The sequence below is a fragment of the Helianthus annuus genome, chromosome 9, assembly GCF_002127325.2.
Source record: "Helianthus annuus cultivar XRQ/B chromosome 9, HanXRQr2.0-SUNRISE, whole genome shotgun sequence".
Classification (NCBI taxonomy): Eukaryota; Viridiplantae; Streptophyta; class Magnoliopsida; order Asterales; family Asteraceae; genus Helianthus; species Helianthus annuus.
Window position 1 is genome coordinate 168506260 of NC_035441.2, and position 20738 is coordinate 168526997.

Below are 20738 nucleotides of genomic sequence, written 5' to 3' on the forward strand. Positions count from 1 at the left end.
CGCTTGAATAGGATGCATGCAAATTCTGCAATAGTGGTACCTGCGAAGTTGAACATCATATTAAAAACTCTGTCAATATAATAATTCAAAGCTATGAACAAGAGAAAAATGCTTGGATAGTCCCTGTGGTTTTGCCTTTTTTCACCTTTAGTCCCTAACTTTCTAAAATTACCTCAATAGTCCCTAACTTTTCATTTTTTGTTCCCGGATAGTCCCTGGGTCTAACTTCAGTTTGTTTTCTCTGTTAAGTGGGTGTGAAATGAACAATTTACCCTTTCCTCAAACACATCTTCTTCTCAAACTCTCAACCTTCCTTCAACTAACTCCACTCTACTTTCTCTCTCTAGAACCTTCTCTCTCCGCACATGAGTATTCTACTTCCTCAAACACATCTTTCACCACTAAAACCTTTCTTCCTCTTATCTGTGTTTCAGAAGACGGAGGGTATGACCTTTCCATGACGGAAAGTGAGTGTGCTGTTGTAACGGTTATCTTCTGGTCTAGGTTAAACTTAACCAGAGAATCTACCACTTTGAGAATCTGGTTCAAGAACATGAAAAAACTTGATTTCCCAAATCGTAATTAGTTTGTTTGTTGTTTTTGGATGTGATGGTGTTTAGGTATCACAACATGATAGGAGGTGGGACGGGACCTGCTGACGGGACCCGTGCGACTACTTATACCCCCGGACCTATACATATGAAATCTATGCTGCAAGCCACAGATGACTTGCCACTTAATTTTGGTTTTACTGGGAAAGTATACCTACTTTTTTCCAAATAAAAAATGCATTCTTTCATCTTTAATTTCATAATTTGAAATGATATATCATTATGCTATATATGTGTTTCAGGGTAATAGTGCTAAACCAGAAGGTATACATGAAATAATTAGGGCTGGTGCAATGGGACTAAAGCTTCATGAGGATTGGGGAACCACTCCTGCTACTATCGATAATTGTTTGGCTGTTGCAGACCAATATGATATCCAGGTTAATATCCATACAGACACCTTGAATGAATCTGGATTCGTTGAACACACAATTGCTGCATTTAAGGATAGAACAATTCAGACATACCACAGGTAAAAGATGAAAGCATGTAGCTTTGGGAAACTCTGGTTAAGTTTAACCTAGACCAGATTCTCAAAGTGGAAGTGATGATGGACCAAGTTTTCTAGAAGCTTTCATGTTAAGGAAAGGGTAAATTGGTCATTTCACACCCACTTAACAGAGAAAACAAACTGAAGTTAGACCCAGGGACTATCCGGGAACAAAAAATGAAAAGTTGAGGACTATTGAGGTAATTTTAGAAAGTTAGGGACTAAAGGTGAAAAAAGGCGAAACCACAGGGACTATCCGAGCATTTTTCTCCTATGAACAAATTTTAGATGGAATTATAGAGGTAAAATTTTACAATCAACATAAATGACTGACCAATCTCCATAAAACAATGCATAATTTTTTATGCTTAAATCGTGTAACTTTTATATGTCAAAACTTGTTTTTATCAAATTTACCATAAAATCTTCCAAAACCACACAACAAAACATTTTGCTCACACATAGAAGCCATTTAATTTCTCTTTGCCATATTGATTTCTTTTATGGGCATAACGGTTCTATGCTCCATATTTGTCCAAAAAGTGTGGCTAAGATTTCAAGAAATTTACAAACTCCAAACAATATAAAGATGGAATAATTTGCCACTGAATTTACTATTAATTTGTATTGATATGTTAATATTCTGGCTTACCATAGAGATTAGCAATTGAAATCAAGATAGCCAAAGTTGTAAAAACACCATTCCCATTCCTATAACCAGACATATCTTTTCGAAGCCACAGTTTGGGAATTTTTCTTTCATTATCTCAATCTCTATCCAAAACCCAAAATCAACCATGAACATAAAAAATAAGCAAAGTGATATCGAAAATTAATTGAAGTTGTTTGGACGTGGATTTCAGTTTCAAAAAATGCACTTAAATACCCTGCAACACACTTGGTATACACATAAAAATAACCAAATCAAAGGTCAACATAAGACTATACGTAGTGGGGCAGTATATACCGCCGGAATCCTCCATGGCGCCCCATAGCGCCTGGCCACACCACTACGGCTAGCGCTATGGATGAAAAATCCCTACTCCTCGCGAAATGCATAACAGCGTTGCCCATGAAGCCCCACTCTCACACATATATATACATACATATATACAAAGCCCCATACATATATAACCCCTATACACCCTCTTGTGATATTAAGCCTCATAAAGCCCCGCTCTTACGCGTTTCGCCACTTGTCGCATAACGCCCCACAAAGAGCTTTATGACTACATATGGCCTAAGAATCAATAAAATAGAGAAATTTAACAATCGCTTACTTCTAACACATCTAGCATTTCATCAAACACCTAGAAGACATCACGTCAAATATAGGAAATAACAAATAAACATATCATTTCATATTTTTCGGATCCTGAAAAAAAAAACTTAGAACAAACAAATAGGTAAGAATGGTACCTGATAGAGCTTTTGACACTTATCATTCTTCATCATCCAATTATAAGTTTTTGGAAAGTTGCACCTTTAAGGGCTGTCATCAAAACATATTCAAAACCCCTGCTAAAATTTGATCAGAATCCTCGCTGACGGACTCCATGGCCGCCACCGGTGACAACCATCAAAAGGGAAAAAAAAATTAGGGCAAATAAAAAGGGGATTATCAGAATAACTAATCGAAGTGTGAAGAAACACTGATCTAATTAGGAAGTTAATTAGATTGGTTTATGTTCCTTTCATAATGGTTAATCTTCTTATGGATATTTGAGCTCCAACTTGATAATCGATCCTGCAAAACAGAACACCGTTACTCGTTAAGAGGGGAATGTGGGGGTTTCCCTCTTAACCAGGCTCCGGCGTGAGAATAAGCGATCGCTTTGAGAGTAATTAAGAGCTAAGAGTGAGAGTAGAGGGAATAGAATGTTTAACCTGTGGAATGAGGTCTCTATTTATAGCCGGAGAGGTGTAAGGGGTTATGGGCTGATGGGCCTTGGGCCGGAAGCGGACAACAAAACGGATATGCTCTTTGTCTCACTGGTGTCGACCGCTTAGTGGCTTCTAGACGTTCGTCGGTGCTGGCGCACCTTGATTGGAGCCACGTGTCATTGTTGTCGGCCTTGTTGTCCTTCTGTCATCAGCAGACAAGTGGAGATCGTGGGACAGTTGTCTCCGTCCTCTGATTGGTGCCATGTAGGCGTCCTTGTGTACTTCTCGTCAGGCGATCGTGGCGCACGATTGACCAGAGCCTGCTAGACGCTCATTGGCTCCTTTTACTGCCACTTGTACCTTATGTACCACTGTAGGTAGCCGTGCGCTTCCCTACTGAGTGGCTCTTGTTGGACAGCAACTAACCCGCGCGGGGTTAGCATGCTCATTTGTTCCATTGTTTTATGCTAAGTGCTGATATCTGAGCCCCTTGTGGGCCTTGCCTCGCGCGGGATAAACTACAACGTGTGTAGGTCGCGCGTGGATATTATTAATAAGTTTTCTGAAATAAGGAGAATGGTCTCGCGCGCAACCTGGGGCGGAGGTTTGCGCGACTTTTTGGGACCATACCCCTTCAAGTCCCCCCAGTCCAGTGCTGCACCATGCGCAACACAAGTGGTTGGAGCTCTGGACTTAATAAAAATAAGAGAAATAAGTGTAATAGGGGAAATGTTCTTTTGATCCTGATTGGTGTGGCGCATGTGGAAAACGTTGTTTTCAATTGCGCAGGTACCAAGGCAGGTCTTTAGGGATTATTGTTTGTCTGATCAGGCGCGCAGGTTTATTGGAGGTGACGTTTAGCTTGCGCGGCTCATGTAACTTTTGCATGAAGTTACTTGTTATTTTTATGGCGGGAAACTTCGAAATTTGAACTTCTGACAAGTTGGTTGGATAACTCGCTGAGTGCGACGTTTGAGTTGACCACTGGCACGGGTGTCATCATGCCGTCTGCGGCGGTTGCACTTCGTGTCAGGAGAGTGAGGCCCACGCGCGCGTGGCAACCGTCACCCCTGGTTTCCCGCTTGACGTGGCAGCTTCTCATTGGTTAGCCTAGCGGCGAAAGCGGCACGGTTACCCATCGCATTAAATGCGATGGGTATATATATCCGAAGAGAGGTGAGAGATTCTCACTTCTCTTCGTTGCCTTCTTACTCTCTCTCAAAGTTCTCTTTGAATCTTCAAAGTTGGTTCTTCACATCTTCAAGATTTCTGCAAATCTTCAAGTTTTTCTTCGAGTTTTTTCCAGATTTATTCTCTGATACGATGAGTGAGGAGCATCAGGAAGTTGCTGCTGTCGAGGAAGGTCCAGTTCCTGTCCTCAAGTGGGATCTAGGGCTTTTTGAACAGATCGTTCGGAGCTTTCGATTCCCACCGGAGTGGGATGCCCGGTATCCGGCTCAGGGCCAGACCGCGGCTGATGCACCACCTGGATACATTACCCTGTATGAAGATTTCTTTCTTCAGGGTAACTTTAGATTGCCGGCGATCAACTTCATGGGCCATATTCTTCATCATTACAACTTTCATCTATCACAGATGAGCCCACCCGGGATGGTTAGGGTACGGCACTTCGAGTTCTTGTGCCATTCTCATGGCATTGAGCCATCGGTCGATAAGTTTCGGGCCTTCTACCAGTTGCAGAGGACGATGGGTTTCTTCTCCTTTGCAAGCCGTGGTGCGGCGAAGAAGATTCTGCTAAACCCACCGAAGAGTTTCCACGACTGGAAACCCAAGTTCTTCTTCATCCGTGAAGAGGTGTTGCCGATTGCTATGCCCTTTAGGGATTGGACTGAAGCAATACCCAAGGAAGACCTTCCGATTCCGAAGAATGCCCGATGGTATCAGCAGTTGACTCCAACCCCAAATCGGGTGTTTGGGGAAAACGTTCTGGTCGCGGCTAAGATGAGTGACCAGTGGTCACCCAGCAGCAGGGAGGCTCCGGTGTTGAAGATCGGTGATCAAGGTTTGTTATCTTTGTTCTTTTTTGAAGTAGCTTGCTTTAATTGTTACTTACTTATGTTCATATTTAGAGGCGCAACTCTATCAAGCTGCCTTCTCCACGTTTGGTGGTTCCATGGGCATGCGCCCATTGCGCGATGATGAAGAAAGCTGGTATGACCAGATTAAGGGCAACTTCATGTTTCCGGTTGAAGGTGCCTTTGCTTCGCCGCCAACCGCTACTGAAGGTGCGCAATATCCTAAACCTCGTCCTTTGCGCTCTGTGACTTCTGCTGGGAAAGAGATTCTCTATCTTTCCAGCGAGGAGTCAGTAGGGTCTTCCAACGGCGAGCTAAGTTCGTGGTCTAAAATCTTTGCAGGTGTGTTGCGCGACCTGGGGATTGACCCAGAGGAGAAGAAGAAGAAACCCTCGAAGAAGAAGAAGACGAAGGTAGATGCTGAAGTGACCAGCAAGGGGACTGGCCCTAGTCGCGCAACCGCTGCTGCTGATAAAGGTACTCTTCGCCTCCGACAAAGTGACTTAGAGGATTTTGTTATAGTCAGTGACTCACTTGAAGGCTTACCGCGCACAGCTAAAACAAAAACTGGAGCGGGCGGCTCAAAAAGCTCTGGGAGCGCGGGTTCTCGTAACCCTGATGCTGGCGCGACCCCTGAAGATGATGAGGCGGAAGAAGAAGATGTTGCTGCCCGACTAATTGGCAGGAAGAGAGGTAGGAGCGAAACCACGGCTGGTGTGGCTTCCGCGCCTACTGCTGTTGTGCTTCCCGTGGTTGGGAAAACGAGCAACTTGCGCTCGTTGTATAAATTTTCTCCGGGTATGTTCCTTGCTTCTCTTCTTAATACTTTTCTCTTTGCTTAAATGTACTTGCATTATTTTTACAGAGATCAAGAAGAAGACCCCTGAGAAGGGTGTCACGTTCAGTGAGGCTGCGTCGAAGAGGCCGAAGATTACTATCAAGTCCTCTGATACTGCTGCTCAGGACGCCGCGAAGGCTGCTGAGGCGCAGCGAAAGGCGGAGGAGAATCAGAGGAAAGAAGAAGCAAAGAAGAAGAAGATTGAGGAGGAGAAGAGGAGGAAGGATGAAGAAGAGAGAAAGAGGAAGGAGGAGGAGGAGAGAAAAAGGAAGGCTGAGGAGGAGAGGGTGGCCGAAGCGGCGAAGAAGAGGGCCCTGGAGGAGTTAGAAAAGAAGAAGGCTATGGAGCAGCCTGATAATGTTCAAGGGCCTGAGGTTACAAACCCTACCCACTCCGTGCATGTCATTACTTCTAAGGGTGCGGGTCGACATGCTTCTAGCAGCGCGAGCTCTGGTGGTGCAGGGGGTTTTAACCCAAACGTGATCGGGGCAAAGGACACCGTTGGCGATATCTACTATAAAACTTACAATGAAGAAGAACGCGGCGATGCTCCTCACCAAGCCCCTTGGAGCTTAAAGCAAAAAGATACATTTCATGAATTTGGCCCTTGCCGCGAGTGGTTTTTGAATTCGTTTACCCCTGCAGAGGTCAACCGGCAAAGGGCGAAACCCCATGTATTATTATATCGCACCTTTATACTTGGAGAGGCCAACGCTCGTGCTGCCAATCACCAGATAGTTCGTGAATGGCGAACAATGGTTAGAGAGCGCGCCGACTAGGAGGCTTATCGTGAGCGCTCGTTAAAACGTATTGCTGAGTTTGAAAAGTCCAAGGCTGCTCTTGGTGAGGAGAGAGCCAAATTTGAAGCCGATAAGAAGGCCGAAGAACGGGGCCGCGAGGGCCTGCAAAAGAAACTCCACAATGTTGAGGAGCAACTGGCCAAGGAGAAGGCCGAGTTTAAACGTATTTGCGCCCAAGACAACGAGCGCGCTTACGCGGCTCGACAGAAGATTGTTGATCTTGAGGCTAAAGTTGCTGATTTGACATCGAAGGTAGAGGAGGCGCATGGAGAGAAGGCTGCCAAGCAGCAGATGGAGGTTAGTTTATTTGTTTTCATTTATTCTTGTTATGTTGTTAACAAACCGGCCTAAGTTGTTTTGTCGGCTTCCAGGTTGAGTTATCTGAGGCCAAGGTGCAGCTGTCTAGCAAGGACAGAGATCTCCACGCCAAGGACGCTGAGATTGCGGAGCTTAAACGTCGCTTGAACGAGCAAATCGATAGATGTGAGTCGTTGGAGATCGACCTGGAGGCCGAGAGGGTTAAGGCTGCTACAGCTGAGGAGGCGCGTGCTGTCAGCATTGCCGCGCTTAACGTGGCTCAGACCAACTACTCCGAGGCCCAAGGCATCGTTGACACGCTTGTCTCGGAGGCTGAATGGATGCGCACTCGTGGAGTAGCGCTGGTAAGTTTGTACTTCTGTCTTTTATGATTCCATCTGGTTGAGGGTTGTCCTTAACGCTTTTCTTTTGTTGAAGGTTGCCAACTCCATCTTAAATGCTGGCGAGCTCGATCGCGCCGTTGCTGCTCTCACGGATGCGGCGCGTGCGGTGGGTCATCGGGGAGGTTACTTGGAATGTGCTAGTCACGTTGAGCAGGTGCTAGGGCAAGAATTTGATGTAAGCCATTGCTCGGTGACTGGACGTGCTGATGCTGCGCTTGCACATGCTGAAAACTCGTATGACAACCTTACCTTGCCTATCATGGATCTGGTTGTGGAATCTTTGAAAAAAGACGACTGGTGCCAGCGTCTTAAAGCAGTCCTCGACCCACCAGTTACTGTCGAACTATCCGATGAAGAACCAGCTGGTGATGACGGTGGAGATGGTGATGATGATGGCAACGATGATGATGGTGAGGATGACGGAGAGGATGATGGTGATCGACGCGATGAATAGAATAGGTTGTTGAATAGGTTGATAGGCATTTGTGCCTTGTAATTGTCTTTTGTAACTTGATTGTAAATGCTGCGCTGTTGCGCAAGTTTATTATATGAATCGTTTTCGTTTTTTCCGTTGCAATTATTGCATTGCTGTCAAAACTTAGGTTAAATTAGCTCGAATAAATGGAAGTGTCTTTTAAGTAAAAGGTGACCGCCCGGTCTCGCGCTTTGTTCGCGGAGGACCTTGGAGGCGGTTCTTGTCAACAAATTTTTAAAATGCTGGAGTGTTTCGCGCTAATCAAAAGTTTAGCATGCATTTGTAACGAAAAAATGTAATAGAAAAACATGTCGTATGTTTTCATTAAGTCTGGAATGGGCGCATAGGCCTTCATACATTAATTGCTAATGGCGTATAGCCGACATAGGAAAGTAAAAACGGGTGCAAGGCCGAAGTAAGTTACATATAACATTTGCGCAGTTGTTGCGCGTTCCATGTTCGTGGTAAGATGTGGCCATCTAGGGTGCGTAACTTGTAGGCCCCTTTGCCCAGGACCTCGTGGATCAGGTATGGGCCTTCCCATTTAGGTGCCAACTTTCCTGGACGTTCCGCGTTTGACGCTTCATTGTCGCGGAAGACGTATTCCCCTGGGGTGAAGGTACAGATGCGTACCCTTGTGTTGTAGTACCTTTCTAGCTGGGTCTTGTACTTGGCCTCTTTGATTCGCGCGATTTCGCGCCTTTCTTCTAACAAGTCCAAGTCAAGACGTCTTTCCGCTTCATTGTCAATTGTGTTGACCGCTGTCATGCGTGGTGAGGGTAAGCCAATCTCCGCCGGGATAACCGCCTCTGAGCCATAAACCAAGCTAAAAGGGGTCTCGCCGGTACTCGTTTTAGGCATAGTTCGATGAGCCCATAGGATGCTAGGGAGCTCATCAACCCATCCTCGTCGCCTTGTCCCCAATCTGGCCTTTATTCCCTCGACAATGCATTTGTTCACGCTTTCCACTTGTCCGTTGCCTTGGGGGTGCGCAACAGATGTGAAAGTGTGTTCAATTTTCATCTCTTTCATCCACTTCTTGAGATCTTCCGATGCAAAGTTGGTGCCATTGTCTGTTACAATCTTGAGCGGGAGGCCAAATCTGCATATGATGTGCTCCCAGATGAACTTGCGCACAATCATAGCTGTGGTGGATGCAAGGGCTTTGGCCTCCACCCACTTTGTGAAATAACTATGATGAATTTTACGGCGCCGGGAGCATCCGGGAAGGGTCCCACCATGTCAATTCCCCACTGCTGGAAGGGCCATGCAGTGGATACAGGGATAAGATCGTTCTTGGGGCGCAGTGTTTTTGGAGAATGCCTCTGGCAAGAGTCACATTTGCGGATCTCCTTCAGCGCGTCTACATGCATACCAGGCCAGTAGTAACCGGCGCTCATGATCTTTGCGACAACCATCCGTGGCCCGGAGTGAATGCCGCAGATCCCCTCATGGATCTCCCTTATCAGGTAGTTCGCATCCTGGGGGTCCACACAGCGCAGTAGTGGCCCCAGGAAGGACTTTCGGTACAAAATACCGCCGTTCATTTCATATTGTAGGGCTTTGTTTTGGATCTTCCTCGCTTCCGCTTTGTTTTCAGGGAGTACCCCTTCTTGCAAGTACTGGATTATCGGGGTCATCCATGAAGGTTGGCCCGTTTCGATCACGTTCACTTGTCGCAGCAGCACCGATGGATTCTTGAGTACCTCTATCCTTACATCTTTGGCAAGATGTTGAAAGGAGGTCGAGGCAAGCTTGCTCAAGGCATCAACTGGCTTGTTTTCGGAGCGATTGATGTGTATAACCTTGTGAGATTTGAATTGTTGGAGCAATTCTTTCGCTTGTTCCAGATACAAAGCCATGACTTCTCCCTTCGCGTCGTATATGCCATTTACTTGACTGGCTATCAGGAGTGAGTCAACATGTGCGCGCAAGCTTTTGGCTCCCATTTTGATGGCGAGGCGTAAGCCTGCCAGAAATGCTTCGTACTCAGCCTCGTTGTTGGTGTTTTTGAAGTCCAACTTAATGGCGTAAGTAAACTCGTGATTCTCTGGGCTCACCAGGCGCAATCCTGCTCCCGCGCCATCTTCATTTGATGCCCCGTCGGTGTAAAGCATCCAAGTTTCATCTGTTGCCTCTTTCTCGGGAGTCTCTATCAGCTCGCACTCCTTGATTTTATCGGCCGGCACTTCTGTGATGAAGTCGGCTAGGACCTGACCCTTAATGGCTGGACGTGGCCTGTACAAGATATTATGGCCTCCTAGTTCAATGGCCCATTTTGCCAACCTGCCTGATGTCTCAGGCTTTTGCAGTATAGTGCCGATGTGGAAGTTTGTAAGCACAGTTATCACATGGCCTGTGAAGTACCGGCGCAGCCTTCGAGAGGCGTGTAGTAGCGCAAGAACCAGTTTTTCCATTGTGGAGTATCTTGTTTCTGGGTCTGTGAGTACCCTGCTGACATAATAGATCGGAGTTTGCACTCCGTTTCTGTCGACCAACAATACTGACCCTACTGCCTTGTCCGAGGAGGACAAGTACAGTACGAGGGGCTCTTTTTCAAACGGTGCCGTCAGGGTAGGGAGTTCAATTAGATACGCTTTCATCTGTTGAAAAGCTGTTTCTGCCTCCGGTGTCCACTTGAACTCCTGTTTCTTCACACAGTTGCGCAACGTGCTAATGAAGGGATACGACTTTGCGGCGTGATTGGAGAGAAAACGATTAAGCGCGGCCAGTCGGCCGGCCAGTCGTTGCATTTCTTTGATGTTTCGCGGTGAGGGCATTCGTTCTATAGCTTGTACTTTCTCTGGATTCACCTTGAAACCGCCGTTTGTGACAATGAAGCCTAGAAACTTCCCTTCTTCCATGCCAAAAGAACACTTGGCTGGATTTAGCTTCATATTTACGCTGCGCAATGAGTTGAACGTTTTCTCGATGTCTTTCAACATTTGGTCCTCCTCGGGACTTTTAACCACTAGATCATCGATATAAACCTCAATATGCTTTCCGATGTCACCTGCAAAGGTCTTGTCCATCAAGCGTTGATATGTCGCGCCTGCATTCTTCAGGCCAAAAGGCATCTTTGTGTAGCAGAAGATTCCAAGATCAGTTCTGAACGCTGTCTTGTCTTCATCTTCTAGCTTCATCTGAACCTGATGGTATCCTTTGTAGCAATCCAAAAAGCACTTCCACCGGTATGGCGCGAGAGAATCTATTTTTTTATCGATCTCAGGCAATGAATAGCAATCCTTTGGGCACGCCTTGTTGAGATCGGTGTAATCTACGCACATGCGCCATCCGCCGTTTGACTTTTCGACCATCACTGGGTTCACAACCCAACTCTGATATCTTACCTCTCGCAAGATCCCGGCTTTGAGCAGCTCACATACTTGCTCGTTCATTACTTTTGTCTTGTCTGCTCCTAGGCTGCGCCTTCTTTGGACCTTTGGCTCGACAGAGGGGTACGTGTTTAAGCAATGCTCGGTTATGTTGCGCGGGACGTCGGTCATGTCTGCCGGGGTCCAGGCAAATATATCCATGTTTCGAAACAGCAGTTGCTTTAGACGTGTTCTGATGTCTGACGAAATGGCGTGGCCAATTGTCACAGTCTGCTCTCGGTATTTCCGGTTTAAAACCCATTTCTCTGGCTCGGTCGTGGAGACCTTCGCCGCCTTTGTTGGGCGCAGCTCTTCAGTTGACATTACTTCTTTCTCGGCATATATGATTGCTACTCCTGTCTTGGTTGGGAAACCGATCGCAGAATGGGGCGTTGAAGTCACCATGTTTAGCTCACCTTGTGTTTCCCTCCCAATAAGCACATCATGCCTCGATTTCACTGGCATTACCATAAAGTTCACATTTGTTGTTCTTGAGTGTTTCCCGTCAGAGGGCGTGACGGGGAAACTGATCTGTCCGAGTGGAAAAACCATCTCGTTGCAAAAGCCAGATAAAGGATAATCGACTGGCTCGAGTCTCGCTTTATCCTCCTCATCCAACTGATTGAAACATTGTTCGTAAATGATGTCAGCAGTACTTCCCGGGTCTATGAATATGTAGTCAGTTTCATAATGCCCGATTATACCGGTAATGACGACGGGACGTGTGGCGCGAGGTCCGCCGCGCACTACCGGAAATATAACTTGCTGCTCTTGCCAAAAAGGTTCATAAGGGCGTTTGCCTTTCTCTTTCGCGCTATACCTGGGTCCGTTGACCATGTGAGTCTCTAGTCGTCGGACCTTTTTGTGGTTTCCTTCGTCGTGGCGCTGGAGTTGACGGGTTTCCTTGCGTACATTCTTCACTAAATGGCTTAGCTTACCGCTTTTGAGCGCTCTCTCGATTTCTTGGCGCAAGCTATAACAGTCGTTGGTCAGGTGCCCTGAATCTTTGTGAAAATCGCAGTACAAGTTGGGGTCTTGCCCTTTCTTGTTTGTCATTGGCCTGGGAGCCTTGAAATCGATATTCTCCGTCATCAATACCTCCTTTGGCGTTTTTGTGAGCGGAGTCCAGTGTTTGTCACGATTGTCGTCTCTGACCGCCTTCCTGTAACCAATTCGGTCAATCGTTTCTCGCGCATCTTCTCTGTAGCGCGGCCTGTCGTCGCGGCCTCTTGGTCTCTCAGACTTCCAGTCATTACTCTTGTATTTGTTACGCTTGTTGTTGTTGTCGCGCGTACTTCCTCTTGAGAATCGATCCTCAGGGTAGTAGCCCTTTCCACCAGCAAGGGACTCCTCAGTTTGCGCGACGATTTTTGCAGCTTCCATTAGTTTATCCCACTCCTTTGGCATTCCATCTTTGCCTGTGATGGTTCGGATGAGACTATCGCAGCGTATAGCCTTTTTGAAGTGACAGCGCATGAGTTGCTCACTGACGCCGCCTATTTCCAGACATTCTTTGTTAAAACGCGTAATGAAGTCCTCCAGACCTTCACCATCTCTTCGCCAAATATCTTCTACTTCGGCTGTGTCGCGTTGGTAGCGACGTTGTTGGCTAAAGTAGCTCAAGAATTGGGTCTTGAAATCTGTCCATGACTTAATCTTCCCAGGCGGAAGGCTGTCAAACCAGGCGCGAGCCGCCCCGGTAAGAGTTTGAATGAACAGGTGGCACCACATGGGCATGTTCCAACCTCCCATGCAGCCCACACTCGTGAATGTTCTGACGTGATCGTCTGGATCAGTCAATCCATTGAATTTCCCGACAGTCGGGGGTAGCTTCTCTCGTGAAAGCGGCGCGAGTGCAATTTTCGGGATAAACTTGGAGTGCTCCGCAGCTTCCGCTGGTCGGTATGCCAGGCGGAAATCTCTTTCAGCTTCTTCTGTGTAGCCAATGTGTTGTCTTGGCTTGTAGTACTCATGGTTTTTTGGTAAACGATTAAAGACTGACGATTCCTCGTCACCTTCCCATGTGGGATCATACGGGTCCGTTTCTTCCCATTCGTTGTTCATGTTGCGCGGCGTGAGCCGGCTATGAACAGGGCCTCGTTGAAGGTTCGACGGATAGTCGTAGTAACTATCCGTTTCCCCTCTTGTATCGCGCGTGTCTTGTACGCTTAAACGTCTTGTAGGGGGAGGCCTGTTGATTCTGCCTTGTAGATTGGCTGGTGGGGGCATTTGGCGCACCCCCTGACTCTGAGGGGTGACCAAGGACGGTTCTGCCGTCAAAACTGCTGGCTGCGCGATCAGCGATTGGTATGCTGCATTGATGGTGGCGATGTTCTTGGCATACCACGAGGCTGGGGTTTCGCCTTCTGGTAAGCCTAGTAATGCAGATACATTTTGAGGTGGCGCTGTGTTCGAAGGTCCTTCTCCGTTGTTCCCTGGGGTGACCACTTGGGTGATGCGGGTGAAGCTCCCGCGCGGAACCCCCGTTATTGGTGATTTCAACTTCGCCGATTTCTTCGATTTGTTGGGCTTGGAAGTTTTGGATTCCTTCACCCAACGCCGTGTTAGAGTTGGTTCCGAAACCGAACTCTGGAATAGTTCCTTGACCAGTCATAGTCGAAGGATGAAAAAGATGTCAAAGGCTCAAATAAAAGAAGATGAGGGTGGTTATAGGAAAAAATCGGTGGGCGCCAATGAAGAAACACTGATCTAATTAGGAAGTTAATTAGATTGGTTTATGTTCCTTTCATAATGGTTAATCTTCTTATGGATATTTGAGCTCCGACTTGATAATCGATCCTGCAAAACAGAACACCGTTACTCGTTAAGAGGGGAATGTGGGGGTTTCCCTCTTAACCAGGCTCCGGCTTGAGAATAAGCGACCGCTTTGAGAGTAATTAAGAGCTAAGAGTGAGAGTAGAGGGAATAGAATGTTTAACCTGTGGAATGAGGTCTCTATTTATAGCCGGAGAGGTGTAAGGGGTTATGGGCTGATGGGCCTTGGGCCGGAAGCGGACAACAAAACGGATATGCTCTTTGTCTCACTGGTGTCGACCGCTTAGTGGCTTCTAGACGTTCGTCGGTGCTGGCGCACCTTGATTGGAGCCACGTGTCATTGTTGTCGGCCTTGTTGTCCTTCTGTCATCAGCAGACAAGTGGAGATCGTGGGACAGTTGTCTCCGTCCTCTGATTGGTGCCATGTAGGCGTCCTTGTGTACTTCTCGTCAGGCGATCGTGGCGCACGATTGACCAGAGCCTGCTAGACGCTCATTGGCTCCTTTTACTGCCACTTGTACCTTATGTACCACTGTAGGTAGCCGTGCGCTTCCCTACTGAGTGGCTCTTGTTGGACAGCAACTAACCCGCGCAGGGTTAGCATGCTCATTTGTTCCATTGTTTTATGCTAAGTGCTGATATCTGAGCCCCTTGTGGGCCTTGCCTCGCGCGGGATAAACTACAACGTGTGTAGGTCGCGCGTGGATATTATTAATAAGTTTTCTGAAATAAGGAGTATGGTCTCGCACGCAACCTGGGGCGGAGGTTTGCGCGACTTTTTGGGACCATACCCCTTCAAAGTGCATCTGAAAATAAAGGAAACTTACGTTCGATACTCTCCTAATCTTGTCTTAACGATTTGAGTATTGTATGAGGGAATCTAAACCCCATCGTCCGTTCTAAAACCAAGGAAAGAACAAAGAGGAAGCCATGGAGATTGAAGAAGCCACCACGTGTGTTTAGGTTTGAAATTCCTTAAATACTCAAAAGCATCATTCAATTTCAAAAGAAACGCGGGGCAATTTTGTCTTTTGTCGGTGGCTGTGCCACCGACTTTGTAATTTAAGATGTTATATAATATAATTTCTTTTTGGTGATTTTTTTAAGATACGTTTTTATAACGATTTAGTTTTTCCTGCTTTTTGGATCATCATTATTACTTAGTGTGTTTTCCCTTCGTTTGGATTTTCAAAATAGCCCGTCAAAACGTTACACTAAGAAAAGGCACTATCCTGTAGCGTAATGCAGGTATAATTACTGGTTTATGATATTTAGAAAGTTGACGTAAGACTTGCAAATAATAGGTTTAGGTAGCAACGAAGTAACACGCAAAGCACCCGACTTGTGCAACAAAGAAATAACATCAAAAGACGCGTGACCTAAACATTGATGCCATAATTCATAACACCATGGTTTGCAAAAAGAGCTTTAGGTCCATCTTGTACCACATATAAACCATTTTCACAACCACTTTTAGCTAGCACTTGGTGGGTTATGTGGTTCTGAATAGTAAAAGAGGGATAAGAAAATAGGACGTCAAGATTCGAGGTTAATTTGCTAATTGATAATAGAGTAAATTGTCACAATCGTCCCTAAGGTTTAGGTCTATTTGCCAGTTTCAATCAAAATAAGTTTTTTGTGCCAAATAGCCCTTCACCTTTGGCATTTTTTGCCATTTTTATACAAACCACTAACTTAGTTTACTTTTTCTGTTAAGTTAAAGGATATTTGGATGAAACTGGCAAATATAAAAGCTCAGGGACGATTTTGGCAATTTATTTAAATTCTTTTTAATTTCTTTTATTTAACTAATTAATTTTGTCACATATATATAAAACGGAATATACATGATGTTCTTATAAAAAAATTAATAGTTTTGTCACATAATTTTTATAAATTTTCATCCAACAAATAGCTCAGTTATTTTTTTATATTAAGGTGAAGGATCTTTTAAAGTTTATAAAGTAAGACAAAAAATAATTTTCAATTTTTTTATATACATCAGTTTTTTAAAAATAAAATCTACTTCAACATCTAAATTTTATAAAATTAAAATGGTAGTGACCTTATAGAAAAATGTCAAATAAACAAATCTTATCATATGTACCAAGTTTGTAATTCATCTTCTACTCTTTTAAATTCGCTCCTAACAAAAACCAGAAGTCACTGCCCCCCCCCCCCATCAAACAACGTATCGTTACCAAACCTTAAAATTACCCACCAAATAGTAAGTATAATGCAATGAACCAAAAGTATCTTTACTCAAACCACTCAGAATAAATATTAGTTAGTTACCCTCATAATCTTAACTAGATAAATATTTTATTTCTGCCAACATATTTCTTGGGTGCTCAACACATTTAAAAATATGTAAAGTTTTACAACTTTTTCTATCTCTACACTTGATTAAATACTAAAAGTTGTAATACATTGTTATGTGCTCCAGCTATATAAAAAAACTGGATATTAATTTTTGTCTAAATTTATCAAATTTAAAACATCCTTCACCTTAACAAAAAAAAAAAAAAAAAAAAAAAAAAACTAAGTTAGTGGTTTGGATGAAAATTTATAAAAAATTATATGACAAAACTATTATTTTTTTTATAAAAACTGCATGTAGATTCTATTTTATATATACGTGACAAAGTTAATTAAATAAAAGAAATTAGAAAGAGTTTGAGTAAATTGCCAAAATAGTCCATGAAGTTTTATAATTGCTAGTTTCATCCAAATATCTTTCAACTTAACATAAAAAGTGAACTAAGTTAGTGGCTTGGATGAAAATGGCAAAAAAGGCCAAAGGTGAAGGGCTGTTTGGCACAAAAAAAAAAATCATTTTGGATGAAACTGGCAAAAAGGCCTAAACCTCAAGGACGATTTTGGCAATTTACTCTTAATAATACTTTTTCATGAGGTGTGGAATGATTAACACATCATGAAGTGGTGAATTGTTAACATTAAATGAGGTACCCGTATGTATAATAGGGAGTGTATTACGGTTGCCAAAAGTGACACGCATTTTACCTTAGTAAGGAGTTACATTATGAAGATTAGCATGGTCAGGTTGTATGTGAGCAGTCGCTCCCGTATCCGCAATCCAATATGGGGTGTCATGAGTAACATGACATTTGGCATGGAACACATTGACATGTTTTCATCTCAAGGAGTGCAGCTAGCATAAGTATGTAACCTTGGACAAAAGGATGCATAGTCCCATTGACGACATAGTTGACAATGGGGAGATCGATGACCTGACCAGCAACCTCGAGTAGCAAATTGATTACCATGAAAACTACCACACCGAGAAGAATTACCCCTACCATGGTTCTGGGAAGATTTGGGCTGATGATGTTAAGCATTAAACCAACAGGAGAAGCAGTACCATGAAGAGACATGAGAAACATCTCATGGCTTTCTACCTGAGAAAGAAGATCTCGAAATAAAGGTTCTGGTTTTGTAGCCCGAATAACCATAGAAAATGTCTCGAAATAAGGTTCAAGGTCGTAGAGAAACCATTGTAGCTTATCTGTTTCAGCAACAGGTTGGCCTATAGCAGCCAGTTGATCACAGTAGGCTTTAAATTGTCGAGCAATATCCACAACGGATAAGTTACCTTTTACAAGTTGGTGAAGAGAATGGCAAAGCGAATGAACACGCTTTACGAAAGAGTTGTTATAAGCATTTTCAAGCGCCATCAAAATTTTCCTTGTAATAGTTGTAACACCCCAAATTTCGTATGACACGTTACAATGCTTAATCGCAATACTTTGACGAAAAGAAATGGTAAACATGAAATTTTAGCATTTTTAAAATTTATAGCATTTAAACAAATCCAAAATCTTATATATGTATTAAAGTTTACCAAGTTAGTAAGTAGAAATGAGATAAAGTGATATGTTCTAAAAGATAGGGGGTTAAAAATGAAAGTTTTATAATTAAAACCCTTAAAGAAAAAATGCCCAGTGTTTTAGTGTGGGTGTGTGCGATCGAGAGAAGGAAGCCAGGAGGAGCTTCTCCTTCAAAACCCTAACATACTAAATTCAATCAAATTGAAGGTGAAATCAGTGATTAATCCAATGCATGAGTTAGGAATGCTCATTCCCTAAGTGAATTTCACATCAAGTAAGTTTAATTTCATGATTTAGTGATGTTTGATGGTTGTGTGTAATCTATTAGGATCTGAGTTTGGTTTTGATTGTGTTTTACGTTTGAAATAAGATGAAGATGAATGAGTTGTGCAGCAGAATTATAATGGAAACAAACTTTGTACACAATCAAATAGGAGAATTGCTTTAATCAAACATTTTCCACAAAGAACCGAAAGATTGAATTTATTTCAATAACGATTACAATGCATGAATGAATACAAACTCCCCCTCAGCCTGAGCTCACAGTATTTGTTCGTGCAGGAAGAAGATGGTGAAAGAGCTCATGGAACAGTACAGAGCACTGTTCTATTTATAGGCACGAGCAAACTACTGAAACATCTAAGCTGACGTCACCATGAAAGTGACATCTAACCTCCTAACAAACTCTAACCTCTGATCTATACAACCTCTGCTATGCTAACTACTGATATTACATTACATTACATAAAGAAAACAAAACTGCTGCTGCATCCTTCCACTGCTGTGAACCCAACAGTACTTGTCATGATCAGCAGTGCTTGACTTAAGACAGTAGATTGGGTAGCAGGGCTTTAGTTCTTCATCAGTCTTTGACTAGATCAGTAGTTGTAGGTCAGCAGTTTGTAAGATCAGTAGATAGGAGGTCAGCAGATGTTGAAACCACTTTCAAGGGGAGAGACTTGTATGCATAACATCTGCTTATTCTGGATCCACTGACCTGATCCAGTTTTGGCTTTAATTATCTGTTCCTCTGGTAGGGTTAAATCCCAACATAATCCATGATTAAATGTGTGATTTAACATGAATGCTACATAACAGGATCATATAGAAGTTTTTCTATGTGCAATTTTGATTACATTGATAGTTTGGAGCAAAACCCACATGTAATTGTAGGAAATTAGAGTTAAGAAAAGTTATGAAATGAATTTGGGTGATGTTGATGTTAAATTGTGCTATAGAATGTGGTTTTGATGGGTATTTTGCTATAAGTCATATGAATTAGGGTTATGATATTGATTGTGAAAGATCACGTTTACCCATTGATGAAAGAGGATAGATGTGTTATAATTACTTGTACTTCATACTTTATAAGTAGTATGCACGCCATGTGTTCGATGAAATGCATAAAAATGATTTAGTTGAAATTTGACATGAACTCTCGATTTAATGGTGATGTAAATGAAAATGGATGTATGTGTAATTATGTAAGCCATGATGACTAAATCAAGATACTTGTGTGAAGTAATGTTTATGAAAGCTAAAGTATGAAGTTATGACGTATAGGTACGAAGAAAGAAGAAGGCACAAGTCACTCGAAGTCACAAGCATCTCAAGATCACGGTAAGTTTATATGAACTTTATTTACTTTATTTGTAGATTTATGAATGATACTATTTGGTACTATGAATTTAGTGTAAATTTCCATTATGGATCATGATTGATTAGAGGCAAAGAGTTTATATTGAGAAATGTTCAAAAGATGATGTTGTAGTGAATATGAAATGACCCGTCTAAATGGGTTGGAATGATAAGTAGAATGATTGTTGGAATGTTTAGGAATTGACTTGTTCATAACGGGTCAAATGATGTAAGTATGTTGAAATGTATGGTATGTAGCGATTCATTACAAATGAGTCGGAAAGTGGTATGTTGGATGTTTCCGAATGGAAGTAAGGATGTTAGTAAAGTAACATGTCATGTTAACGAGTCGAATAATGATAGGTAATTAAAGGATTCGAATTGTTATGTATTACGAACTAACAAATGTTTTGTTGTTATGAATGATAGGTAAATCCCATGCTTAAATTGCGGCGCGCTCGAACCGAACACACACAATGTCGACTTTTATGCGCTTCCGGTTCAAGTTGCTTATTTTGAATGGGTCAAATTACCATTTTGTGTAGTAAATGTTTAACTAGTAACTAGGATAATCGTAGTAGTTTGAAGTTTAAACTTTATTTTGAATAGTTCGGATTTAATGTTTTGATGAAATGTGTAAGGTTCTAAATTTTAGCATATTTTGTAAGTGTCGTAGAATGTATTTTGATTGATTATGTTAAAAAGCAGGAAATCGTCTTCTTTACGAATGGGTCATGTCAAAAATTTTCTAAAATTGGTATGAAGTTTATGTTGATATTCAAACTTAAAAAGTTGGGCGTTACAATAGTATATAGTTATGAGAGTAAGAACTTCGTTGGTCGCCTATTTGGAAAGAGAAGAGTTGAGGAGAATGACGACATGTTGATCACGATCATTCCATGATGCAAGTTCTGGATTTGGGACAAATTTGTCTTCAATAATTGTGGTAGGAGACGAATGAGGAGAAGAGCTGTCAATATGAGATAATAACTTCTCATAAGAAAAGAAAGGAGTTGGGCTCGCCATAGTAAGTAGTTAAAAGATGATAGTTTGAGAGGCATCATGTAAAGAAGGGTGTGTAGGGGAAGGAGACCATCAGTGGTAGAAGACGAAGACGCCATGGGTGGGAAAAGGAGAAACGATGATGTAGGGTTTTAGGAACAAATGGTTGAAAGAAGGGCGTGTAAGGAATTGAGACCACCAGTGGTAGAAGACAAAGACGCCATGGGTGGGAAGATGAGAAACAACGATGTATGGTTTTAGGAGTA

The 20738-nt window shown here is 43.2% G+C and overlaps 2 protein-coding genes across 2 annotated transcripts; one reads left to right on the forward strand and one right to left on the reverse strand.

The window, feature by feature from the left end:
- Nucleotides 1-259: 259 nt before the first annotated feature.
- Nucleotides 260-1087, forward strand: LOC118481824 (urease-like). Its single transcript, XM_035977117.1, has 3 exons — nucleotides 260-504; nucleotides 621-759; nucleotides 854-1087. The coding sequence occupies exons 1-3, from the start codon at nucleotides 260-262 to the stop codon at nucleotides 1085-1087; spliced, it is 618 nt and encodes a 205-aa protein (XP_035833010.1).
- A 6876-nt stretch (nucleotides 1088-7963) lies between these two features.
- Nucleotides 7964-10252, reverse strand: LOC118481825. The gene is made up of 4 exons (XM_035977118.1): nucleotides 9896-10252; nucleotides 9016-9706; nucleotides 8469-8908; nucleotides 7964-8092 (listed from the first exon to the last, which is right to left on the reverse strand). Exons 1-4 carry the CDS (start codon nucleotides 10250-10252, stop codon nucleotides 7964-7966), a joined length of 1617 nt encoding a protein of 538 aa, XP_035833011.1.
- Nucleotides 10253-20738: the final 10486 nt, after the last annotated feature.